A 23,719-nucleotide genomic window follows, 5' to 3' on the forward strand; every position below is an offset into this window, starting at 1 on the left:
TTTAGGGCATTAGAGAGTGCTCGTCCAACTACACGAGTCAAGCACTTAGTACAGTGCAATGCACACAGTATGTGCTCAGTAAATATGATTGAATGAATGAGCCCGTTTGGATTCAACATATTGCAATGTTGAAAGAAACAGTTTGTGTGACTGCCAAGGTACATGACATTGGACGTAATGTATACGACAAAGTGGGTTTACCTTAATACAGGGTTTTACAGAAATCCTGATTCTTCCTCTATTTTTCTGGCCTTCTTAGTCTAGTCTCTTTTGCACAGTCCCTTTTAGACTGTGAGCCCACTGTTGGGTAGGGACTGTCTCTATATGTTGTCAACTTGTACTTCCCAAGCGCTTAGTACAGTGCTCTGCACACAGTAAGTGCTCAATAAATACGATTGATTGATTGATTTTGCAGGATCCTCCTCTGCCTCCAACCCTCTAACTGTGGGAGTCAATCGTGGCTCAGTTCTGGGTCCTATTCTGCTCTCCATTTACACCCACTTCAGTGGAGAACTCATATGCTCCCCTGGCATCAACTACCATCTCTGTGCAGATGATTCCCAAATCTACATCTCCAGCTATGACCTCTCTCCTTCTGTGCTGTCTCACATTTCCTCTTGCCTTTAGGACTTTTCTACTTGGATGTTCCCTGACACCTCAAAGTTAACATGTCCAAAACAGAACTCCTCCCTCCCAAACCCTATGTTACTCCTGTCTTTCCCATCACTGTAGACAACACCAGTATCTTTCTGCCTTACAAGCCAGTAACCTTGGCATTATCCTCGACTCATCTCTCTGTCAACCCACATACTCAATCTGTCACCGAATCCTATCAATTCTACCTTCACAACATCCCTAAAATTTGCCCTTTCCTCTCCCCCTCCATCTTCATCCTCTCCATCTTCTACTACACCTCATATCCTACCTTGACTTCTGCATCAACTTCCATGCTGACCTCCCTGCCTCTCATCTCTCCCCACGCAAGTCCTTGCTTCACTTTGCTGCTTGGATCATATCTCTCAAACACTGTTCAGTCCCGGCCACCTCAATCCTCAAGAACCTCCAGTTGCCAACCACCTCTGCTTCAAACAGAAACTCCTTACCATTGTCTTTAAAACACTCAATCAGCTTGCCCCCTCCTTCTTTACCTTGCTGATTTCCTACTACAACCCAGCCCACACACTTTGCTGTAACGCCAGCCTATTCCCTGTGCCTCGATCTCATCTTTCTCACTGCTGACCGCTTGCTCATGTCCTCCCCTCTAGCTTGGAAATCCCTTTCCCTTCATAATAATAATAATAAATGGTATTTGTTAAGTGCTTCCTATGTGCCAAGCACTGTGCTAAATGCTGGAGTACCTACTCAGTGAGATAATCAGGGCAGATACAGTCCCTGTCCCACTTCATATATGACAGACCACCACTCTCTACCTTCAAAGCCTTATTAAAATCACATCTTCCCCAAGAGGCCTTCCCCGACTAAGCCCTTATTTCCCCTACTCCCCATCCTTTCCGTGCTGCCGACACACTTGGATCTGTACCGTTTAAACACTTGTATTCACCTCACCCTCAGCCCCATAACACTTATGTACATATGTAGATGTCACTTATGTACATATCAACATATCTACCAACTCTGTTATATTGTACACTCCCAAGCACTTAGAACGGGGCTTTGCACACAGTAAATGTTCAATAAATATCGATTGATATCCATAATTTATAATGTCTTCCTCCCCGTCTAGACTATAAGGTACTTGTGGACAGGATACATGTTTACAAACCGTGTTTATTGCAGTCTCCAAGTGCTTAGTAAAGTGTGCTGAACACAGTAAGTGCTCAATAAATACAATTGATTGATTGCAGCCTCCATGTTGTAGGGGAATTGGGTATAAATATACAATTATCTTGGACTCGCCCCTCTCCTTGGAATTGCAGTGTTGCACAATGTCTGTGTTTTGGGGAAGATGCAACCCGGTAGAGAGCATGCCATATAAATTGGGCGAGGCTTCCTGACTCTGAATAAGTACCTTTGGGGACTATCGGGCATGGATGGGAGTTCTTGTTCTCTTCTTTGCCATGGTAAGCCAATTGCGGGACTTTGCCTTCGGGCTCACCAGGCCACTTATACAAGCTTCCTCCAATTTTCAGCTACTGTAGCCAGGAGCTCTGCAAGAAATAGCAGTAGCAGGGAAAGTAAGTAGAGGAATTAAAACTGCTAATTCCCCCGAGTTCTCTCCTCTGCCAGCTCCCAGGGCTCCATGCCAGCCAGCCCTGAAAGAACTCCAAGGAGGCAGCAGCTTTAGTTTTCTTACTTGTCTCCTCCTTCTGCTCCTGTTCTGGTCTTGTCTAAGGACGTCTGCTGCTGTCAGAGGGTGAAAATGGGTTTGGACAGAAGATGAAAGAAGCAGGGTAGATGAGAGTGTGTCTGTATATATCCCTGTTCCCCTACACCAAGCAAAATATGGGTAATTGTAGTTATTTTTATAAGTTGCTTTCTCCCCAAGCCTGCGTTTCCTTGATTCAGTGGATCGTTGTAATATTAATAATAATGATGGTATTTGTTAAGTGTTTACTATGTGCCAAGCACAGTTCTAAGCACTGGAGTAGATCCAAGGTAATCAGATTATCCTACGTGGGGCTCACAGTCTTAATCCCCATTTTACAGATGAGGGAACTGAGGCACAGAAAAGTTAAGTGACTGCCCAAAGTCACACAGCAGAGAAGTGGCAGAGCCGGAATTAGAACCCATGACCTCTGACTCCCAAGCCCATGCTCTTGCCACTGAGCCATGCTGCTTCTCTGTACATATCATTCTGCATCACGCATTCTGTATCATGATTGTACATAGCATTCTGCATCCACTCTCCCCTCTTTTCTGCAAACCATATTCTTTGCCCTCAATCAAACCTCCACTAAAATACTCACTTCTTTTATAAAGACTTTCCAGATTAATCTTACCAGACTCCAATCACTGATAGTTATCTAACATGACTGTGCCTATAGTTATTGTTATAATTATGTGCTTTTATTTGCTTCTGGCATTTGGAATCGCGTATACTTTTCTCTACTTGTAACATCTTGCCTGACCGTGAGCAATTGGAGGGCAGGGACTCGGTTTTCTACTTTCGTTTTAACTCTGCATAAGAGCCAATGATGTATGTGGTATTCTCAGCAAATATTGTGGAGCTCTGGCTTTAAACATTGTAGTTTTCCCTTTTTTCCCATCTAATGTATTCTATTTTAATGTGGTATACCAGAAAGCCAAACTAAGGGAGATTTAGAAAGACCTCGTAAGCTGTTTTCCTGCTAACGGAGCAAATGGGAGGGTTTAAAACAGCCTCTCCTCCCCATCTGTGTTTCCTCTCCATCTGGAAATGTGCCCTCCAGCTCCCCAGGGGAAGCAGGCGCAGAGCGTACGGTTTTGCAGTGGGCCATTAGCAAGCTTTAGAAGTTTCCCATCAAATTCCCCAGGCCCCTGAAATCATTGCTGTCTATTTTTATGGTGGACTGAAGCAGGAAAGACTATACCTTTTCGTAATCAAAAAAGTGAACATTTTCCACTGAGTAGTGCTCTGAGACGATTTTGTATATCTCTTGTTTCGAATATTTGCTTCCTTTGTCTTTCTCTCCCCTCACTTACTCCCTTTTAAAATTCTTCACCCAGTGCTTTGTGGACCATATTCGGAATGAATTGGACCAGTTTCCACCTGAGAAGAGAGAAGAAGTTGTCATTCTTTTTTCTGCACACTCACTTCCAATGTCGGTAAGTAATCAGAAATATAATTGAAGACCATGAGAAATGTATCCATTAGGTTGTAAATTTCTTGGGACAAGCACTCTGAGTTGGCCGGTTTTATACACTTAGAAATTGGCCTACGTAACGACAACGCGCGTACAAAAGAAGAACATTTCAACATAAAATTATCTCAGCTATCACCAAGGTAGAATTAAACTCCCTTTCAAATTAAGTGATTATCTTGGTTTATTCCAATGAGTACCAAGGTGCCCTGTCATCTGAATCAAGAAGACTCCCACTCTTGATTGTCAAAAGGAGTAAATTCCAAAGCCTTTAATGTTTTGTTGAGGACAAGAGAGAACGTGCCCAGCCAGGCTGTACTCTCAAGCTTGAATCCAGAGGCTGTCAGCTGCTGCGTTTTGGCCGATCTAAATTGCCGAGGGGACTCAGACTAAGCCGTTGGCTTCTCATTCGTTTACCTTTAAAAGGTTTGTAGCGGTCATTTGATGCCCACAAAGCCATTTGAGTTTTTTCTTTGTTCTATAAATAGGGAATCACATTTAGGCAAGGTGCTCAGAGTTCTGCACAAGGAGGAACTATGAGGTTGTACTCTAATTGGTTCCTGCCTTGTCATAACCTCTCTTGTTTCCCTCATTTAAATGCTGGAGATGTCAACTGATGATTGAAAAGAAAGTGGGTTCCATTTTTTTCAGCACCAGCATCTGCTACAGCAGTTGAACTGGATAGACTATGTTTGGAGATCAAATAATAAATACATGTAAGAGAATGTAAGAATTTGGTAAGCACATTTCATACAGTAGTTCAAAATAAGAGGCAGTTCATGGCTTAGCTGGTGGTCTTCATTTCTCTACATTGCTTTGCATGGAAGGCAATACATTGTTTTTCTCTTTCTCTCTGATAAATTCAGGGTAATACTTACTTGGGGAAATATCTGAAGTTAGCCTAGCTAGTTAGGGAAGGAGGCAAATAAAGTCTTATATTTGTTTATTATTGGTTCCTTAATTAAGAAAATAATACTCCTCAGCTGTCTGGTGATTTTACTTTACACTATCAATGCTCATAACTACCAGGGATAACATTGCTGTTACATTAATGGGTGTGGATGGGGCTGAGAGAGAACTTTGAGATTTGCTTAAAAAAAAATCCATCTGGGGTACACTAAAGATCATTTTTTTTAAGCGTCTATTTTTCTTTAAGCGAAGTATGTGTTCAGTCACTATGCCAGAAAACAATTGACCAGTGTGTCATTTTTGGAAAGAAGTCAAGCAAATAGAATAGCTATTAGAGACAGGAAGCAGAGGAGGTTTTTTACTTCACTGGTGGCCCTGGAAGAAAAAGAGTGGCCCAGCAGATAGAACGGAAAACAATGAAGAGGGAGATGTGCTTTTTTTTTAAACATACATATATTTGGAATAACAAGAGAAAGGAGCCTTAATATTCATTCACAGCAATGTAATTGGAGTCAAAGCATGGATGTATATGCTTGAAAGGTGAAGTGTAATTCCTTTATTAAGGCTAAGAATAAAATATCTCTAAATTCCATGTCCCTGCCTGATTATCTTTTTTATGACCAAGGCTGATGGATGCTTCTTCCTGGTCTTTCTCTCCATCTAGTGGTCATCAGTGCAGAGTTTTGTCTCTCATCAGGCTCTAATGTCTTTGGGAGGGAAGGTTAGGCCTTTCTCCCCACTTTTATATATATATATATATATATATATATATATATATATATATATATATATGTGTATATATATATATATGTTTGTACATATTTATTACTCTATTTTACTTGTACTTATCTATTCTATTTATTTTATTTTGTTAGTATGTTTGGTTTTGTTCTCTGTCTCCCCCTTTTAGACTGTGAGCCCACTGTTGGGTAGGGACTATCTCTATATGTTGCCAACTTGTACTTCCCAAGCGCTTAGTACAGTGCTCTGCACACAGTAAGAGCTCAATAAATACGATTGATTGATTGATTTCTCCACCTTCAACACCCCATGTGGAGAGGCATCTGAAGCTTGGGCAGTGCAGCTTTTGAAATGTCCAAAAAGACTCAAGGTTACACACTCTGACATCAGGTGCTTTGCTTCCTATTTCTCTTCTTCATGTCTCATTTTTCTCCTTTTTAGTCTCCCAGTGAGTTGGGTCTACCACCTCGTCGTTTTGTGGCTGGGAGAAACAAAGTAGTTTCTTCCGCATGACTCTCTCTGTGTGGTGTCTCTGGGTTGAAACGTCTTTTTTTCCAGTGGATAGTCTACCTAAATTTCTGTTGTAGTTAGGACAGACCTGACACCTAGATCAAACTCAGGTTTGGATTGCTTAGGTGCAGCTATAGTATTCAGTCTGCGTGCGGGCATGCGTACCTGCCCCCCGGCTGATGCAGACGCTGGGGCCAGGGCGGGAGGGCTGGCAGTCCCGCTGGGATGGGACAGGAGAGCGGCGGGGTGGATGACAGGGTGGACAAGGCCAGGCGAATGGGGGAAAACTGACCGGCCATGCCAGGTGACGGGGGAATGACCTACTCGGCTGCGCCAGGAGAGTGGAAGATGGAGCGGGGTATGGCTGACAGGGTCGGTGCAGCTAAGGAGGGGATGGCCAGGAGAGTGAGGGGAAGGCTGATGAGGCCAGGCCAGGGGAGCAGGAGATGGATTTCTGACTGGGCCAGACCAGGAGAGTGGAGGATGACCAGACCAGGCCAGGCTGGGGCAGGAAAACGGGGAATGGATGAGCCAGGCTGGGGCAGGAGAACGGGGAATGGATGACCGACTGGGCCGGGCCGGGCGAGTGGAGAGGATGACCAGGTCGGGCCGGGCCAGGAGAAGGGGGGATGGATGACCAGGCCAGACAAGCAAGGGATCAATCAATCAATCAATCGTATTTATTGAGCGCTTAAGTGTGCAGAGCACTGTACTAAGCACTTGGGAAGTACAAGTTGGCAACATATAGAGACGGTCCCTACCCAACAGTGGGCTCACAGTCTTGAAGGGGGAGGCAGAGAACAAAACCAAACATATTAACAAAATAAATGGAATAGATATAAATGATGGCATTTGTTAAGCGCTTACTATGTGCAAAGCACTGTTCTAAGCGCTGGGGAGGTTACAAGGGGATCAGGTTGTCCCATGGTGGGGGGGCTCACAGTCTTAATCCCCATTTTACAGATGAGGGAACTGAGGCCCAGAGAAGTTAAGTGACTTGCCCAAAGTCACACAGCTGACAAGCGGCAGAGCCGGGATTTGAACCCATGACCTCTGAATCCTAAAGCCCGTGCTCTTTCCACTGAGCCATCCTGCGTCTCTATATGTACAAGTAAAATAAATAAATAGAGTAATAAATATGTACAAACATATATACATATATACAGGTGCTGTGGGGAAGGGAAGGAGGTAAGACGGGGGGATGGAGAGGGGGACGAAGGGGAGAAGGGGGATGACTGATGCACCGGGCTGGGGCAAGCTGCGGGGGCAGGAATACCTAAGCTCGTTGTGGGCAGGGAATGCGACTGTTTACTGTTGTGTTGTACTTTCCCAAATGCCTAGTACAGTGTTCTTCACAGAGTAAGCATTCAGTAAATACGATTAAATGAATGAAAGGACCCACCAGTATTCCTGCCTCTAAACCCACCCCAGGAATCTTGTGGTCTACATCAAAAGAGTATTTCAAGCTTTTCTTTATCCACCTTTCCTCTGGACAGCCTGGATAGTCATAGGGTACCTCAGATACCTCGACAAGCAGAGTGGCTCAGTGGCAAGAACACGGGCTTTGGAGTCAGAGGTCATGGGTTCGAATCCCGACTCCGCCACATGTCTGCTGTGTGACCTTGGGCAAGTCACTTAACTTCTCAGAGCCTCAGGTCCGTTATCTGTAAAATGGGGATGAAGACTGTGAGCCCCAAGTGGGACAACTTGATTACCTTGTATCCCCCCCAGTGCTTAGAACAGTGCTTTGCACATAGTAAGCGCTTAACAAATACCATCATCATCATCATCATACTGGCTAGATAGGGGCCCAGGGAAAGAGAAGCAGCATGGCTTAGTGGCAAGAGGACGGGCTTGGGAGTCAGAGGTTGTGGGTTCTAATCCCGGCTCCTCCACTTAACAGCTTGTGACTTTGGGCCAGTCACTTAACTTCTCTGGGCCTCAGTTACCTCATCCATAAAATGGGGATTAAGACTGTGAGCCCCACGTGGGACAACCTGATTAGCTTGTATCTACCCAAGTGCTTAGAACAGTGCTTGGCACACAGTAAGCGCTTAGCAAATACCATTATTATTATTATTATCATTATTATTATAAGAGAGAGTGTGGGCCTAATGTATTCCAGCTTTGTTTCCACCAACTCAACATTTTTCATGCAAACCATACTTAGCTGTGATTTTTTTTTGAAATTCTTTTCAAAAATTCAATTCTTCCTTTCACAGTATGTAAAACAGGGCTATGTTGTAAGCAGCAGGAGATGGAATTAACAACCACACATTTTACCAAGTTCCTACTATGTTCAAAGAACTGCTGTAGGTGTTTAAATAATTTGAAGTCATAATCTCTGCCCATGCAACTAGTTGAAGGTATGAGCTCAAATTCATTCATTCATTCATTCAGTTGTATTTATTGAGCGCTTACTGTGTGCAGAGCACTGTACTAAGCGCTTGGGAATTACAAGTTGGCAACATATAAAGAAAATCCCTACCCAACAGTGGGCTCACAGTCTAGAAGGGGGAGACAGAGAACAAAACAAAACTTATCAACAAAATAAAATAAATAGAATAAACATGTACAAATAAAATAAAAATACATATATATACAGGTGTTGTGGGGAGGGGAAGGAGGTAAGGCGGGGGGATGGGAAGGGGGAGGAGGGGGCTCAAATGGAATCAATGAGCATAAGTAAATTTATTACTAATGTTTTATATTTATGGAAAGGATATATGTGAATACTGAGGGTGGTAGAACCAGGGTGGTTGGGTGGTTAAGATTTTTTTTTTATTGCAGCTTTCCTTTAAATTTAAGTTGCACCCACAACAGACATAATATCCCGTAATTATCTAAGTGAAAATTAACCCCCTTTCCACCTTGGGAGGAATTTCCTGAAAATGACATTCATATAATCGTTGCACCTTACTAATCCTACCTATCAGCTTGTCCTGCATTGTACAGAGCCATAGACAGACTTAGCCCTAGAACTGTTTGTCTGTTGGACTGGAGTCATCTCTGTGTCACTCTTAATGGGGGAAGCAAGACATATGTGGGAAGCTACATCTGTTCAACTAGTACAATCGCACTGGTAGTTTTCAGGGGGCCTTGGGGACCCATCTCCTCTTCCTGGGATCCATTAACCTCTTTGCTCTATGCAAAACAAGTTTCTGGAGAAATTCAAAAACGGATCTGCATTTGTGCTTACAGCAATACTGTTAATGCTGCAGGTGCAGTTCACTCAGTAGTCCATCTTTTTAGGTGAGCAATAAATCCCTTGAAAACTTGACTTGCCTTCCAGAGTTATCAGGTCTGGAATTTGTTTTTGAGGAAGGAGGGTAGCTTCTTAGTTCTCAGTAGGTGCAGTCTGGTCCCAGGTGTTATGAATCACCAGTTTTATCTTAGGTGGGAAAGAGCAAGTCCTCCCCCTCCATTGAGCATTGTTTGTTATTCATGAAAGTACTGTTTGAACGTCTTCAGATGGGTTCAGAAATTAGCCTTTTTAAAAGCACATCTCCTCCAAGAGGCCTTCCCTCCCTACAAATCCCGTATTTCCACTTCTCACACTCCCTTCTGCATCACCGTTGAACTTGGATTTGCCCCTTTTAAACCCAACCCTCAGCCCTACCGCACTTACGCACATATCTGTAATTTATTTCTATTAATGTCTGTCTCCCCCTCTAGACTGTAAGCTCCTTGTGGGCAGGGAACGTTTCTACCAACTCGATTTTGTTGTACTCTCCCAAGCACTTAGTACAGTGGTCTGCAGACTGAAAGTGCTCAGTAAATATGATTGATTGATTGGTAGAGGCTTAAATTGTGATGTTTCTCTGTCACAGGTAGTGAATCGAGGTGATCCATATCCTCAAGAAGTGGGAGCTACAGTTCAAAGAGTAATGGAGAATTTGGGTTACTCCAATGCTTACAGACTTGTCTGGCAGTCAAAGGTATGCAATCTGTACAATTGTCGCATGTTGGAAATTCAGCCATTTTTAATACAGTCCTTAAAGCCATTGCTCTCTTAATCATCTTCTTTGCTGTGGAGTTTTTTGTTCTGGTGGCTGGGGGGAGGCCTGTTCTCATCTACTTTATTTTGGGTGCTTATTTGCTCTTTACAAATCAGTGTTTTTTATTGAGTGCTTACCATGTGCAGAGCACTGTATTAAGCACTTGGGCAAGTACAGATAAATGGTTTCATGTGCCTGAAGTTGAAACCTGGGTTCTGCAGTTTCTTGACTGTGGTTTTTTTTTGTTGGTGGTGGTGGGTTTTTTTAATGGTTTTTAAGCGCTTACTATGTGCCAGGTACTGTATTAAGTACTGGGAAAATCCAAGATAGGTTGGACCTAGTCCATGTCCCTCATGGGACCCACAGTTTTCATCCCCATTTTAAAGATGAGGTAACTTAGGCACAGAGAAATGAATTGAGTTGCCCAAGATCACACAAAAGACAGAATTAGAATTGAACTACCTCCCAAATCACCAGTCCTGACATCCAGTTTAGTTCTAGAGTTTAGCCCAGTCTTCTTCACCGAGAGTGGCCTCGAACTCTGGAGTGGCCCTTGCATCTCCTAAGCAGGGATTCATTAATTCAGTCGTATTTATTGAGCGCTTACTGTGTGCAGAGCACTGTACTAAGTGCTTGGGAAGTACAAGTTGGCAACATATAGAGACGGTCCCTAAAGTACAGCTTGATTCGTACCAGAGTGGGCAGAAGGGCCAAGGCAGTTTTAATGCCTAGTCATTCCGAGTGGATGGGTGTTGCGGGAGGGTGGGGAATAGGACATTCCAAGCCACAGCACTGGCAAAACTCCAGCTCCCCCTGCAGTGCTCCCCTCCATCCCACAAGTGGGACAGAGGTCACATCTTACTGGTGAAAGAGGCACGGCAGCAGGACCTTGGGCCTGCTTTCCTCCGTCTTCATCGCAGAGGGGTCCCCGATCCTCACCAGGAGCCGGCAATACTGCTGGTAGCTGCTTGGCTGACTGGCTAACGGCCGCCCCGCCCTGCCCACGGTTCCTTGGAGCACATATAGCTTGGTCATATAGCTTTAATTCTATTTATCCTGACGATTTTGACACCTGTCTACATGTTTTGTTTTGTTATCTGTCTCCCCCTTCTAGAGTGTGAGCCCGTTGTTGGGTAGGGACCGTCTTTATATGTTGCCAACTTGTACTTCCCAAGTGCTTAGTACAGTGCTCTGCACACAGTAAGTGCTCAATAAATAAGAATGAATGAATGGATGGGTGTCAGTGAGGGGCATCCTGCCTGATGTGGAGACCCCAGTCCAGGCGGCTTGTGTCAAAAAAGCAAACAAACACAAGTGCATGCACTTTGAAACAATTCCAGTCAGAGTAGATGATCTGCCACTTTATTGTTTTTCTGGTGCTCCATTGCAGACTGTTCTGCTTTACTTCCATTCCCATTCATCAGAGTGCTTAAAGGCAAGGGTGATCCCAACTGACTCAATCTCCTTAGCCTGCCTCGCTTTAGATGTGTATCTTGGGAAGAGGGAAAGGGGAAAAGATAAGTGAGGTGCTGTTCTCTTCGCTCTGCTTCCAGTGGCGTTTGCAGCGTTACTACTAACTGTTCCTTAATTAGGACTTGGAAGTGACCATATTACTTCTTGAAATAGTCCTTTGGACTTGCTTTATCAAGCACTTCCTCGGTGCAGAGCATTGCACTAAGCACTCAGGAGAACACTATAGCGCTCTACAGTCTGCAAGCTCCTTTCTAGATTGCAAGCATGTGGGCAGGGAACACATCTGCCCACTCTGTTATATTGTACTCCCAAACGTTTAGTACAATGCTCTACACACAGTAAGCACTCAATAAATATAATTGATTGATTGAGACTGACTTGACACCTGTCCATGTTTTGTTTTATTGTCTGTCTCCCCCCTCTAGACTGTGAGCCTGTTGTTGGGTAGGGACCGTCTCTATATGTTGCCAACTTGTACTTCCCAAGCGCTTAGTACAGTGCTCTGCACACAGTAAGCGCTCAATAAATGTGAATGAATGAATGCATGAATAATGAATATAGTAGTTGATAAACATGACCCCTGTCCTCAAAAAGCATGCTATCTGAGGGTGGATAGTCATTAAAATAAATCGCAAATAGGAGAAGCAGCAGAGTGTAAGTGCTGTGGGGCTAGGCTGAGTAACAGAGTGCCAAGAGGTACAAAGCCAAATTCACAGACAACACAGAAGGAAGGGCAAATAGGGTGGTGAAATGAGTGGTTAGTCGGTGAGGGCTTCTTGGAAGAAACCTGACTTTAGTTTTGCTTTAGGTCAAAATTTGTGGCTGGACATGTGAATTCTAGCCATATTTACCATGTATCTGTGGTCACCTAGTCAAACAGTGCTATGAACTTGGTTAAACTCACACTTTAAACTGTGTAAATCTTGGTTAAAAGATGCAGACACCCACTTTGTGCTCACTTGTCTTAGTGTGACAAGCCTTCCAGAAAGATCAAACTATGGAAGGAATGGATTTCATACTGAAGCAGGTTGCTGTGTCTCTGCAAATCATTTTCCCTTGTCAAATATTGTTTCCAACTTGAGCTGCTTTATATAATTTTTATTCACGAAGTTTATCATCAAGATAATTTTTATTTTTCTTCTTTTACATGAGAGAGTTAAAAGCAAGTCATGTATTACAGGATATTACTTATGCTGTTAACAGAACTCCATCGTTTTAAGATTAAAAATTGCTTGGAAGGGCAATCTTAAGCAGGCTGCATAGGAAAAGCCTTTTAAATAATTTAAGCCTAAGCTACTTTTTTAAGATTTATTTTGCCAAAGAAAGTTGGACCAGTAGAAATTAAAACTAACCCTTTTAGAAAGTCCGTTTTTGCATTTCTTTTTCAAGACCAAATGGGAGTTTTGAAAGGTCTTGAAAAGCAAATTTAAAAATAAAATGATATAATGCAGCGTAGGAGAATAATGTTTGAAAAATGTTAGCTACAAAGTGCTTTTTCACTTTACGAAGAGCAACGAAGCACCGTTACAATGAGCCGCAGAAAGCCTCGCTGAGTCTGCTAGCTAGTCGCCCTCCCAGAAGGCAGGATTAACTCTTGCCGACCACTAGCAGATCGTGTAATGCAGGAGTCAGTAAGCTCTCTTTTGCATCGGGTGGTGAGGGTGAAAGGAAGGTGGAGCGGGACGTTGGTGAAAGATTAAGTGCCACGTTGCCCGCTTCACTTTTGAGTAGTTGCCTAGTGGACACTTTCTTCTGTTTTTCTAATGGCTCCAAGTGGCCCGGGCAAGGGGGCAACTGGCCACATCGGGCCTCGGTGCCATTTTAAGTGCCTTGTGAGCTACGGAGCCAGCGCCAGACAGCCGTGAGACACTCTCCCGTTTGTGAGCGGGGAATATGTGAGCACGGCCCCAGGTGCGAGGAGAAAATCCAGGCCTGCGCTCCTCCCACTCCCGATCTTTGTCGGCCCAACTTGGAAACTGAGGCAGCCACCCCTTTAATTCCTTTGGTCCCCCACCCTGTTTCAGAAGAAATTTGTGATCTTCAGGGCAATCATAGCTGAGCAGTAGCCAGAGCCCATGTGCCAGGCCGGGGGGTAATGCATATATCAGGGGTTGCCAACCCCTAACTTAGTATTTAACAACAGAAATGGATTAACTCCATTAACTCCATTCAAACACGATTGAATGAATGACAACCTGTGTCCAACCTGATTTGCTTGTATCCACCGTAGTGCTTGGCTCATAGTAAGCTCTTAATATTTATTACTCTATTTTATTTGTACAGATTCTATTTATTTTATTTTGTTAGTATGTTTTGTTTTGTTCTCTGTCTCCCCCTTCTAGACTGTGAGCCCGCTGTTGGGTAGGGACCGTCTCTGTTGCCAACTTGTACTTCCCAAGCGCTTAGTACAGTGCTCTGCACACAGTAAGCGCTCAATAAATACGATTGAATGAATGAATTAATTAATTAACTCTTGGCCTGAAAGAACTAATTTGCTTCCCTAAGCACTGATTTTCATGTTGGTGAATCACTTGGGAATTAGAACCTACTAGGTTAAAAATCAATTTCCGAGGCTTTTTCACGGTTGCCACAAAACTACTTGACAAAGTCTGCTGTAATATAAAGCATTCAGTCAAAATAGCACTTTTATGGACGCTAAATCAACTTGAAACCCCAGAGCTTAACCAGGCTGAAGACACTCAGTGAGCTATGGAACAAGTAGGAGGTAAGGGATAAGGAAACTGATTGAGGAGAATTACAAGCACAGAAATAGCAATTGGTCACCTTGTGAATTCAAGTAGGGTTTTTTTTTTGTTTGCTTTGGTTTTCGGTTGTTAAATGCAGGTAAGGCAGTATGGATTTGTATGACTTCAAATTCTTTTTTTTTCCATAGGTTGGTCCAATGCCTTGGCTGGGTCCACAAACTGATGAAACTATTAAAGGACTTTGTAAGAGGGGTAGAAAGAACATCCTTCTGGTTCCTATAGCGTTTACTAGTGACCACATTGAAACCCTGTATGAGCTGGATATTGAATACTCACAAGTTCTAGCAAATGAGGTAAAACGATTGCATCTATCTTTCTGTAGTAACGATAATATTGTTTTACTTATGGAGGGAAACGTAATCCCAACTGCAGATTCTGTGTCTTTAAGCATGATGAAGTGTCCATAGTTCCTTCTCTTCCCTTGTTGATGTTCTGGGTCCTAAAGAAGTGGCATTAAAAGCTGAGGGTGATGAGCAAGAGTGGTTTAGTGGAATCAATCAATTGTATTTATTGAGCGCTTACTTATGCAGAGCACTGTACAAAGCGCCTGGGGAGAGTATAGTATGACAGAGTTGGTAAGCACGTTCCCCGCCCAAAACGAATTTAGAGTCCAGAGGAAGGATTTTAATTGAAGCAGCGTGGCTCGGTGGAAAGAGCACGGGCTTTGGAGTCAGAGGTCATGGGTTCGAATTCCAGCTCTGCCAATTGTCAGCTGTGTGACTTTGGGCAAGTCACTTAACTTCTCTGTGCCTCAGTTCCCTCATCTGTAAAATGGGGATTAAGGCTGTGAGCTGTCAGTTCCCTTGTCTGTAAAATGGGGATGAAGACTCTGAGCCCTCAGTGGGACAACCTGATCACATTGGAACCTCCCCAGCGCTTAGAACAGTGCTTTGCACGTAGTAAGCATTTAATAAATGCCATTACAATTAACTGATAATAGTGCGGGCATTGTACAGAGATTTTTTTGTATTTTTCAAAATAAGGAAATGTGCTTTATGGGTTCACATAGGTGTCGTCATGATGAAATAATGATCCATGTAGTTACTGAAATAACAAATAGTCTCCTTAAAATTTGAATGTAAAGCGGATGTGAATCCGTGAATTGAGTTGTCATTTAAGATGAACAAGTGTTAATTATCCTTGATAATAGGGGATGAGGGTTAATGTGAATAATTGCAATGCATATTTTTCAGTCCCTCTGTATCCAATAGATTTGATACCCTTGTCTACAAACATTTTTTAGCAGAGCTGCTGAAAATAGCAGAGCAGACGAGTTGGGGTTTTTCTCGCCAGGTCTCTGAGAGGATGGCTGAAAGGCAGGCAGTCAGAAGGCGGAGAAGCCAAGGACCTATGTAATCCACTGACCGGATAATCGTTCCCTGATATGAGAAAAAATGTCATGAAGTGAATCGATATATCTCAAGTTGCAAGGAACAGGGACAAAAGGATTAGATCAATGATGTAGAAATAATATTGGGACCAAACATCTTGTTTCGGAGATCTAAAGAGGGCCTTTATTGTAAAGAGGATGAGATCAGGAGATATGTTGCCTCTCATCTGTGAAGTTTAAAAATCAAAAACAAATAAGGAAAAATATGACTAGATGCTACTAAAGTTGTGCATCTGAATTCCATTTTATTTACCTGCTGGGCAGAAGCCAAATAATAGATTGAATAATTTAAGAGTTATTTCAAGTGCTACTGATAGTCCCTATCCTCGGAATTGCTATTTGCAACTGTCATTATTGGTTGAAAATTAAGCATGTAGGGGAACGCAGAAGATGAACAGAAAAATAAGAACAAATAAAAATTTAAGACTAATTTGACGTAAACAGCACGAAAGGTAGCCTAAAAGCAGAGTCATGTTAATATTTGAGGGCAACCAGGGACAGTCATATTTTTGTTTTTAGTAGCAGTGACTCTCTAATAATAAAATGTATGGGTTTTTTTTTCCTCATTTGATTCAGTGTGGAGTTGAAAACATCAGAAGAGCAGAGTCTCTTAATGGAAATCCATTGTTCTCCAAGGTATCTATATCATTACAGTTGTTTTAGTAGAACATACTGTGTAGCAGTCCTCTGAGAAACTCTTAACAGAATATTGGTTTTCTCACATATTAAAACATTTTGAGTTCCAATTAATTGCAAAAAATAAAAATCGAAATCCCTCTTAAATTGTTTATTCCTGGTATCCCCATTTGTCTTAAGTTTCTCCTCACACCTATGGCTTGTTTTAAATCCCTTTTCCAGAGAACATTATTTGGGGGTGCTGGGGACAGGTTCATTTCTCTGGATTTCCTAAAGCTTGAATTTTAACCTTTTCAACACAATGAGCAGTAGAACAGAAACATCCCCCCATCTCAGTGATCCAGGATCCAAGAAAAAACAAGCATGTTCAAGTACACTTTTAACTACCGACTCATCTTCTCATCTTATCATTTATTTTTCAGGCACTGGCTGACTTGGTTCATTCGCATCTGAAATCCAATGAAATATGCTCCAAGCAGTTAACTCTGAGTTGTCCACTCTGTGTAAATCCTGTCTGCAGGGAGACAAAATCCTTCTTCACTAATCAACAGCTGTGACCCATGGCCAGGAACCCAAGTTGGATTAGACAGGACAAAACCTTCCTGGAGTGTTGCCACAAGCCTCCCAGCTACGACCGTTCCTTATTTTTGAAGAGAATGTTGGGCAGAAAAAAGGAACCAAATTACATTAAAATATTAACCAACCTTTTGAATAAGTTGCTTGATTTGCGTGTAGGGAGTCACACGGAAAGCTCTCTAGAGAGAATTTTATTTTTCTACGCTAGTGCACTGAACATATTTACATTTGAATCTTCCAGACATGGGGATTTATTTTCTTTAAGCTGCTGTTTCAGTGTGAGTACTATTGCAAATCTGTTCTGATTCATAATGTTTATATTGAAGGATCTCAAAGACCTTTCTGATGATTTAAAAGTATTTTATAGAAGCTCACCATCATTTTAAATGAACTAGCCTTTTTCAGTTGCCGCCCAGAAATGTTGCAAGCATATAGATAGGGGTCATCCCATACCGGTCAGGGAAGACCAGGTTGTTTACATTTTCTAGGCTACTTGGTCTTTTTTAATTGGGAAAGTACAATATTAAAAAAAGCTTTTATTCAAAATTCCTTCTGTTTGAAAAAGAGAATGGGGTTTTGGATAGAGAATATAAGTGAAGTCAGGAATCTATGGTTGTGCCCATCATACATGAATGGCAAGTAATTTTACTGCACTGATACTTAGTTTTCTCCTTCCAAAATTAAGACAATAGAGCACATTCCTGAATGCGTTCAACTGTCCCTAAAGAAATATCTAAAATTAAGAATATTAGATAATTCTTACCATGATTAACTTGATGATTTTCTGGATGGTAACAGAAGAAGAATTAGCCATAGTTCCATCATCTGTGAAGTTAATCTGTATATCGCATCAGAGTTATTGAAAAATTTTATTTCTCCATTTTCAATTCTTAGGAAATTAGTTCATCTTTCATATCTGTGGGTTTTTTTTATTTTAACCCCTCTTTACTGCCTCACGTCTGTCATTTTCTGCTTTTTTTTCTTTCTTTCAGTTCTTATTTGTAATATCTCTCTCTACCTCTTTTCTCCTACCTTCTTCCTTTACAATACTTATAGATGAGGAGAGGGTTTTTTTAATGGTATTTGTTAAGCACACACCGTGTGCCAGGCAATGCACTAAGTGCTGACGAAGATGCAAGATAACCAGGTTGGACACAGTCCATGTCGCCCCAGTCTTAATCCCTGTTTTACAGATGAGGTAACTGAGGCACAGAGAAGTTAAGTGATTTGCCCTAGGTCACACAGCGGACAAGTGGTAGAAATGGAGATAGAATACAGGTCCTCCAACTCCCAGGCCTATGCTCTTTCCACCAGTCCATGCTACTTTGTTCTTCCAAACTAGAATTCTTCCAAACTAGTCACTCTTTGAGAACTATACATCACTTCTTAGTTAATTTTCTATTTACTATTTTAATAGACAAAAATGAAGTCGAATTTCTGCCTCCTACATAGGTTTTTTTGTGAATTACTGCATTTTGGAAGTGAGTTTAGCAACATCCTGTTCTCCTTTCTACGTAGACTGTGCATCTCATGTGGGACCTAATTATCTTGTCTCTGTTTCAGCATTTAATACAGTGGTTGGCACATAGCAAGCACTTAACAAATACAGTTATTATTATGATTACTATTAAGGTCTTAGTAGAAAAAGTGCTTTAAAATTTAGTAATAATATTGAATAATATGGTATGTTCTGATTAGTGTATTAAAATTTTTAATCCAATCATCATATCTATGCACTGTAGAATTTGTAATGATCGCCTTTTGTTCTTTTGCTCAAAAGCCAAATACATTTTCCTCTTCAAAAAGACTTTTGTGTATTTGATTTTTAGCAAACTTTGAAAATGGGAATATTCTTTAGAGGATTTTATAGCTCTTCTAATGTCAGGATCTGCATTAATAAATATTATGCCATCAGAGAGAGTTCTTCAGCGGTACTTAGTCAAAGTTTACTTCATGCACATTGGGAAGGTTCACAATAGAAGGAACTTTCCTTGTGGCATCTGAAAATATATGTTTTAGCTATTATTAGATTTTTCCATACATAGATCCTGGTACTGCATACCGAAATGAAATTTGGTCTAAACTAAGGTGCTGTAGTTATATTTTCAAAAACTGACACAGTTTTTGCCACCAAAAATGAAATTAAACTTCACATTGAAAATAAATGGCTGTATTTCAGCCGTTGTATTCAAGCTAGATGTGTGGCTCGACTTCTGAAATATATTCAGTACAGCATTTGTTCGATTTTTACTAGGAAAGGGGGAAGCAAATATGGGTGAGGCCTCCATCTTACCTAGAGTTTGAATGACCCATGTATCTGTAGGGGTGGGTTAGGAAAACTGCATTGTGACTTTCTTGTCTCTGAAGTTTGAAAAGCATAGCATAGACACCAAGGGTCAAACTAGTGAAGCTCAGTCAGGGATAGGATGATATCAACGAGTCATCCTTGAAATTGGAAGCATATTGGTAAGGTGTGGGTGTGGGTGAGAGTTGGAGCATTGTGTATGTGTATGTGTGTGTGTTGGGGAGGTTGTTCATGTGTGTGCAAATGTGCATGTATTCCTTGAGGAATCACCTGTTAGAGAAACAGCACGGCTTAATGAAAAAAGCCCAGGCTTGGGAGTCTGAGGTCATGGGTTCTAATCCTAGCTCTGCCACTGGTCAGAAAAAAGAAGCAGCGTGGCTCAATGGAAAGAGCCTGGGCTTTGGAGTCAGAGGTCATGGGTTCAAATCCCAGCTCTGCCAATTGTCAGCTGTGTGACTCTGGGCAAGTCACTTAACTTCTAGGGGCCTCAGTTCCCCCATCTGTAAAATGGGGATTGACTGTGAGCCCCACATGGGATAAACTGATCACCTTATAGCCCCCCCAGTGCTTAGAACAGGGCTTGGCACATAGTAAGCACTTAATAAATGCTGTCATCATTATCATCATCATCATCAATGAGCCTAATGAAAACAAAAGTATAAGAAAATGGAAGAGCGAGAAAGGAATAAGCCAAGCTACCAAAAACTGTTTTCTTTTAAACTGTGAGCCCACTGTTGGGTAGGGACTGTCTCTATATGTTGCCAACTTGTACTTCCCAAGCGCTTAGTACAGTGCTCTGCACACAGTAAGTGCTCAATAAATATGATTGATTGATTGATTGATGGTATTTGTTAAGTGCTTACTATGTGCCAAGCACTGTTCTAAGCACTGGGGGGATACAAGGTGATCAGGTTGTCCCACGTGGGGCTCACAGTCTTAATCCCCATTTTACAGATGTGGTAACTAAGGCCCAGAGAAGTTAAGTGACTTGCCCAAAGTCACACAGCTGACAAGCAGCAGAGCAGGGATTAGAACCCATGACATCTGACTCCTAAGCCTGTGCTCTTTCTACTGAGCCACGCTGCTTCTCTTAACTTCTTCTTAACTTCTTAAGAACTTTACTTCATAACTTCTCTGTGCCTCAGTTACCTCCTCTGTAAAATGGGGATTAAGACTGTGTGCCCTACGTGGGACAACCTGATAACCTTATATGTATCCCAGCACTTAGACCAGAGCTTGGCACAAAGCCCTTAACAAATACCATCATCATCATCATTATTATTATTACTCATGGTTTTTTAGAGGTTCTTGGAGGTTTTCATAGCCAGTGCCAATAGATCAGCATTGTTTCAATCAATCAATCAATGAATGTTTGTTTTGGAGGGGATTTGTGCTATTCAATCCAGTATTTCCAGTAAAGCAGCATGGCTCAGTGGAAAGAGCATGGGCTTTGGAGTCAGAGGTCATGGGTTCAAATCTCGGCTCCACCAATTGTCAGCTGTGTGACTTTAGGCAAGTCACTTAACTTCTCTGTGCCTCAGTTCCCTCATCTGTAAAATGGGGATTAAGACTGTGAGCCCCCCGTGGGACAACCTGATTACCTTGTAACCTCCCCAGTGCTTAGAACAGTGCTTTGCACATAGTAAGCGCTTAATAAATGCCATTATTATTATTATTATTATTATTATTATTATTATTTCAACAATTGTCCTGACAGAACCCAGTGGTGGATGTAGTGGACTTCTCTATTATAGCCATCCTTAGTCTCAGAAATGCTCATAGATCATGCTGAACTCAAGTAGGGTTGGTACAGTCTTTGATCCTGGGCTCAAACATTTTTCCCAGCTTCCCATTTCAAGTTTGGAAAAAAAGATAACAACAAATCAAAGTGCCCAAAACATTTACAGGAAGCCTGCAAGATTTTCCCAGGGATGCTGCTCCAGGGTAATCTCTCATGAACTCTAGAAGTAGTTTTCAGCCGTTTCTCCTTTCCTAAGTGTTTAGGACAGTGCCCTGCACACTGTAAGGGCTCAGTCAATACCAGTGATTGATTGGTGCTGAGCACTTCAGGTTTGGTGTGCTGTGTTTGATACACCATGACCACTGGCTTTGACAGAAGCCAGCATCAGGCTCGGACCAGTTCAAAATCCCGATTCCTGGACCATGAAAGGCCTTTTCCTCCAAAGTGTTATCTTGGAGGAAAAAATTGACAATTTGAAGTCACTTTAATTTTTCAGCTCTTAGTGAATTCTGTAGACTCTCTGGAGGAAACAAGGAATTGACAGTTTTTTGTTAGTTTTACCATGGGCCAAAATCTGTCGTTAAAATGCAACTCTGTTATGGGGCTAAGTTTTATAACATTTTTCTTAACAGAAGAGATTTCTGTAAACCTGTTTTCTACCTCAGTCAAGTTACCTATTGAATGGAGTTTAAAATACAACAAAACAGTGATGTCTCATTTCGAATTCCAGTATTCAGAGATAATTGAAACAATTGCACCAGGAACTGAAATCCTGTTTACCTGTTTCTTGTTGACACTCTATTCCCACCTGTTACAGATTTAAGGGATGTTTGCTAAAATGCTGCTTTTCAGTTGGTGTGTGTGACTTCACAATATGCTAGGAGGAGCAGCTGAAAGGGAGTTGAAGCACTTATGTACATATCTGTAATTGTATTTATATAAATGTCTGTCTCCCTCTCTAAGTGGGCAGTGAATGTGTCAGTTATATTTTACTCTCCCAAGTGCTTAGAACACTGCTCTGCACAAAGGAAAAGCTCCATAAATACCATGGACGGATTGAGGGGGGAAATACTTTCAATGATAGTATATTTATAAGACCCTCTGGTGTGATAGTACATTTATAAGACCCTCTGGTTTCGAATTGGTCATGGACTTCCACTTACAGTGTGACCTGAATTATTTGCAAAATTGGATGTGTAGCTTGCCTTGGAGTTGGATGATGGAATTTTAAATGCTTTTGTTTGGGGTGTTTGTTGAAAGTTCCTTCAGCAGGGAGTCTGCTCTTCACAACGTAGCTCATTGGTTGCTTATCACAAATGTTCTTTGAAGTTGGTTTTTTTTTTTTCTTTGGCGCTCACTCCTCTCTTCTAGTCTGCCACAAAACTTGAGGGTACATTGCCTAACTCACCATATCTCCTTCCTCCCATCTCAATTACATTTTCCCCTCAGCATACACTCACAGCTTTTAGGGATTGAAGACGGCCCTGCTGTAGTAACCCAAGGAGAAAATGAAACTGATTGAAGCCATTGGGTAGTGAAAAGATAGTGCATTTCCTTCTTGAGTTGCTCTTGCCAGCCAGTAGTTCAATTCGCAGACTTACAGATGAGAAAAATCCTCACTTCCATTACAAGTTGGACGACAGGAATCTTGTCTCCCTGCTTTCCTCTGGCAATTCTCACACATAGGAAGGCAGCCCATGGCAGGCTGCCCTTGAGGGCCAGGCCCATTGCCAAAAGAACATAATTGCCCTTTCTCGAAGCGGGGCAGTGCCACTCACTGTTCTCCGTTGCTTCACTAGTACCATTTCTTTCACACAGATTGCACTGGCAGAGCAAAACCTTGTGATTTATTTGACGGCAAGAGAGGATGAGCTAAAACCTATGGCTTGAGCTCTAGAACTTGAGCTTGCTCCTAAATGCAGTTCATTGTTGTTCCTGTGGCTGCCACATCCCCTCTTGCTTAGTGGCGTCATCCTGCCTTGGATGTCTGATGTTCCCCTTTTTGTGGTTTCTGTTTTTCCTGGAGCAAAGCGATCTTTTCTCAAGGCCTCTCTCTTTGCAGACAACAGGTCTATTTTATTATCACGCCTCTCATCTCAATCTGGTGACAGGAGACAAATCCTGGGTGGAGCAATTTTATCCATGTGCCTCATATGAATCCCAGCCTTGCTAAATGTTGCCATACCCACCCTGTTGCTGTAGCAGCATAAATATCAGATATAGCATGTGCAACTACTTCAGACTCCTTTCAGTCCTAAGACCCTCCAACCCCAACCCACTCCTTCAAATCACGGTGTTTCTGCCACTCTTTTTGTTCCCAAGTCACAGTGTTATCCTTTGCAATCCCTTGATCCTCAGGAGACGGAAACGTCTTTAGGGTTTTAAGCATGATCCTTGCAATATCCTCTAAAAGCCAAGTACCAAGCTGAGCCATGGCGGTACCCAGGAGAAAGGTTAGATCAGTATTACCTCTTTAAGAGCTGCCTCTCTCTCCAGGAGCGTGATCAGACATTTTATTGTCCCAGTGGCCCGTCTGTACAACTCGGTAACTATCACTCTTGAAAAAATTGGATTCCTCCAACCTAAGAAGATGCACATTTGAACGCTCCTTTATTTTTTCTCTAGCACCATCTGGACCAGATTATCTCAAGATCAGGTTTCACTCACAGCTGACTCTGCTGCTCTCAGATGTGGTGAGAACCGAAGATCAGCTTCCAAAAAGTTACTGGGGACTGGCTCTTCACTGGAGGCAGTCATAGAACCAGGAACCAAAGATCACCTGAAGGGATCCTTCTGGGAAGTGACATTGTGGTAGGTGATCTGAGAAGAGCAACCATCTAAGGTGAAAGAATGCCCGATTGGGTTATTAAGCACT

The 23,719-nt window shown here is 42.2% G+C and overlaps 1 protein-coding gene across 1 annotated transcript in view; it reads left to right on the plus strand.

Annotated features, from left to right (window-relative positions):
* The window catches only part of FECH (ferrochelatase), a 40,579-nt gene extending 23,650 nt beyond the window's left edge, over positions 1 to 16,929 (plus strand). The window contains exons 7-11 of the mRNA XM_038744318.1: positions 3,667 to 3,765; positions 9,791 to 9,898; positions 14,325 to 14,489; positions 16,163 to 16,222; positions 16,645 to 16,929. Coding sequence (XP_038600246.1) covers positions 3,667 to 3,765; positions 9,791 to 9,898; positions 14,325 to 14,489; positions 16,163 to 16,222; positions 16,645 to 16,779 — 567 coding nt within the window. The 3' untranslated portion in view covers positions 16,780 to 16,929. The remainder of the gene's footprint in view (positions 1 to 3,666; positions 3,766 to 9,790; positions 9,899 to 14,324; positions 14,490 to 16,162; positions 16,223 to 16,644) is intronic.
* The last annotated feature ends 6,790 nt before the right edge of the window (positions 16,930 to 23,719 follow it).

Source organism: Tachyglossus aculeatus, chromosome 3 (genome assembly GCF_015852505.1).
Source record: "Tachyglossus aculeatus isolate mTacAcu1 chromosome 3, mTacAcu1.pri, whole genome shotgun sequence".
Taxonomy (NCBI): domain Eukaryota; kingdom Metazoa; phylum Chordata; class Mammalia; order Monotremata; family Tachyglossidae; genus Tachyglossus; species Tachyglossus aculeatus.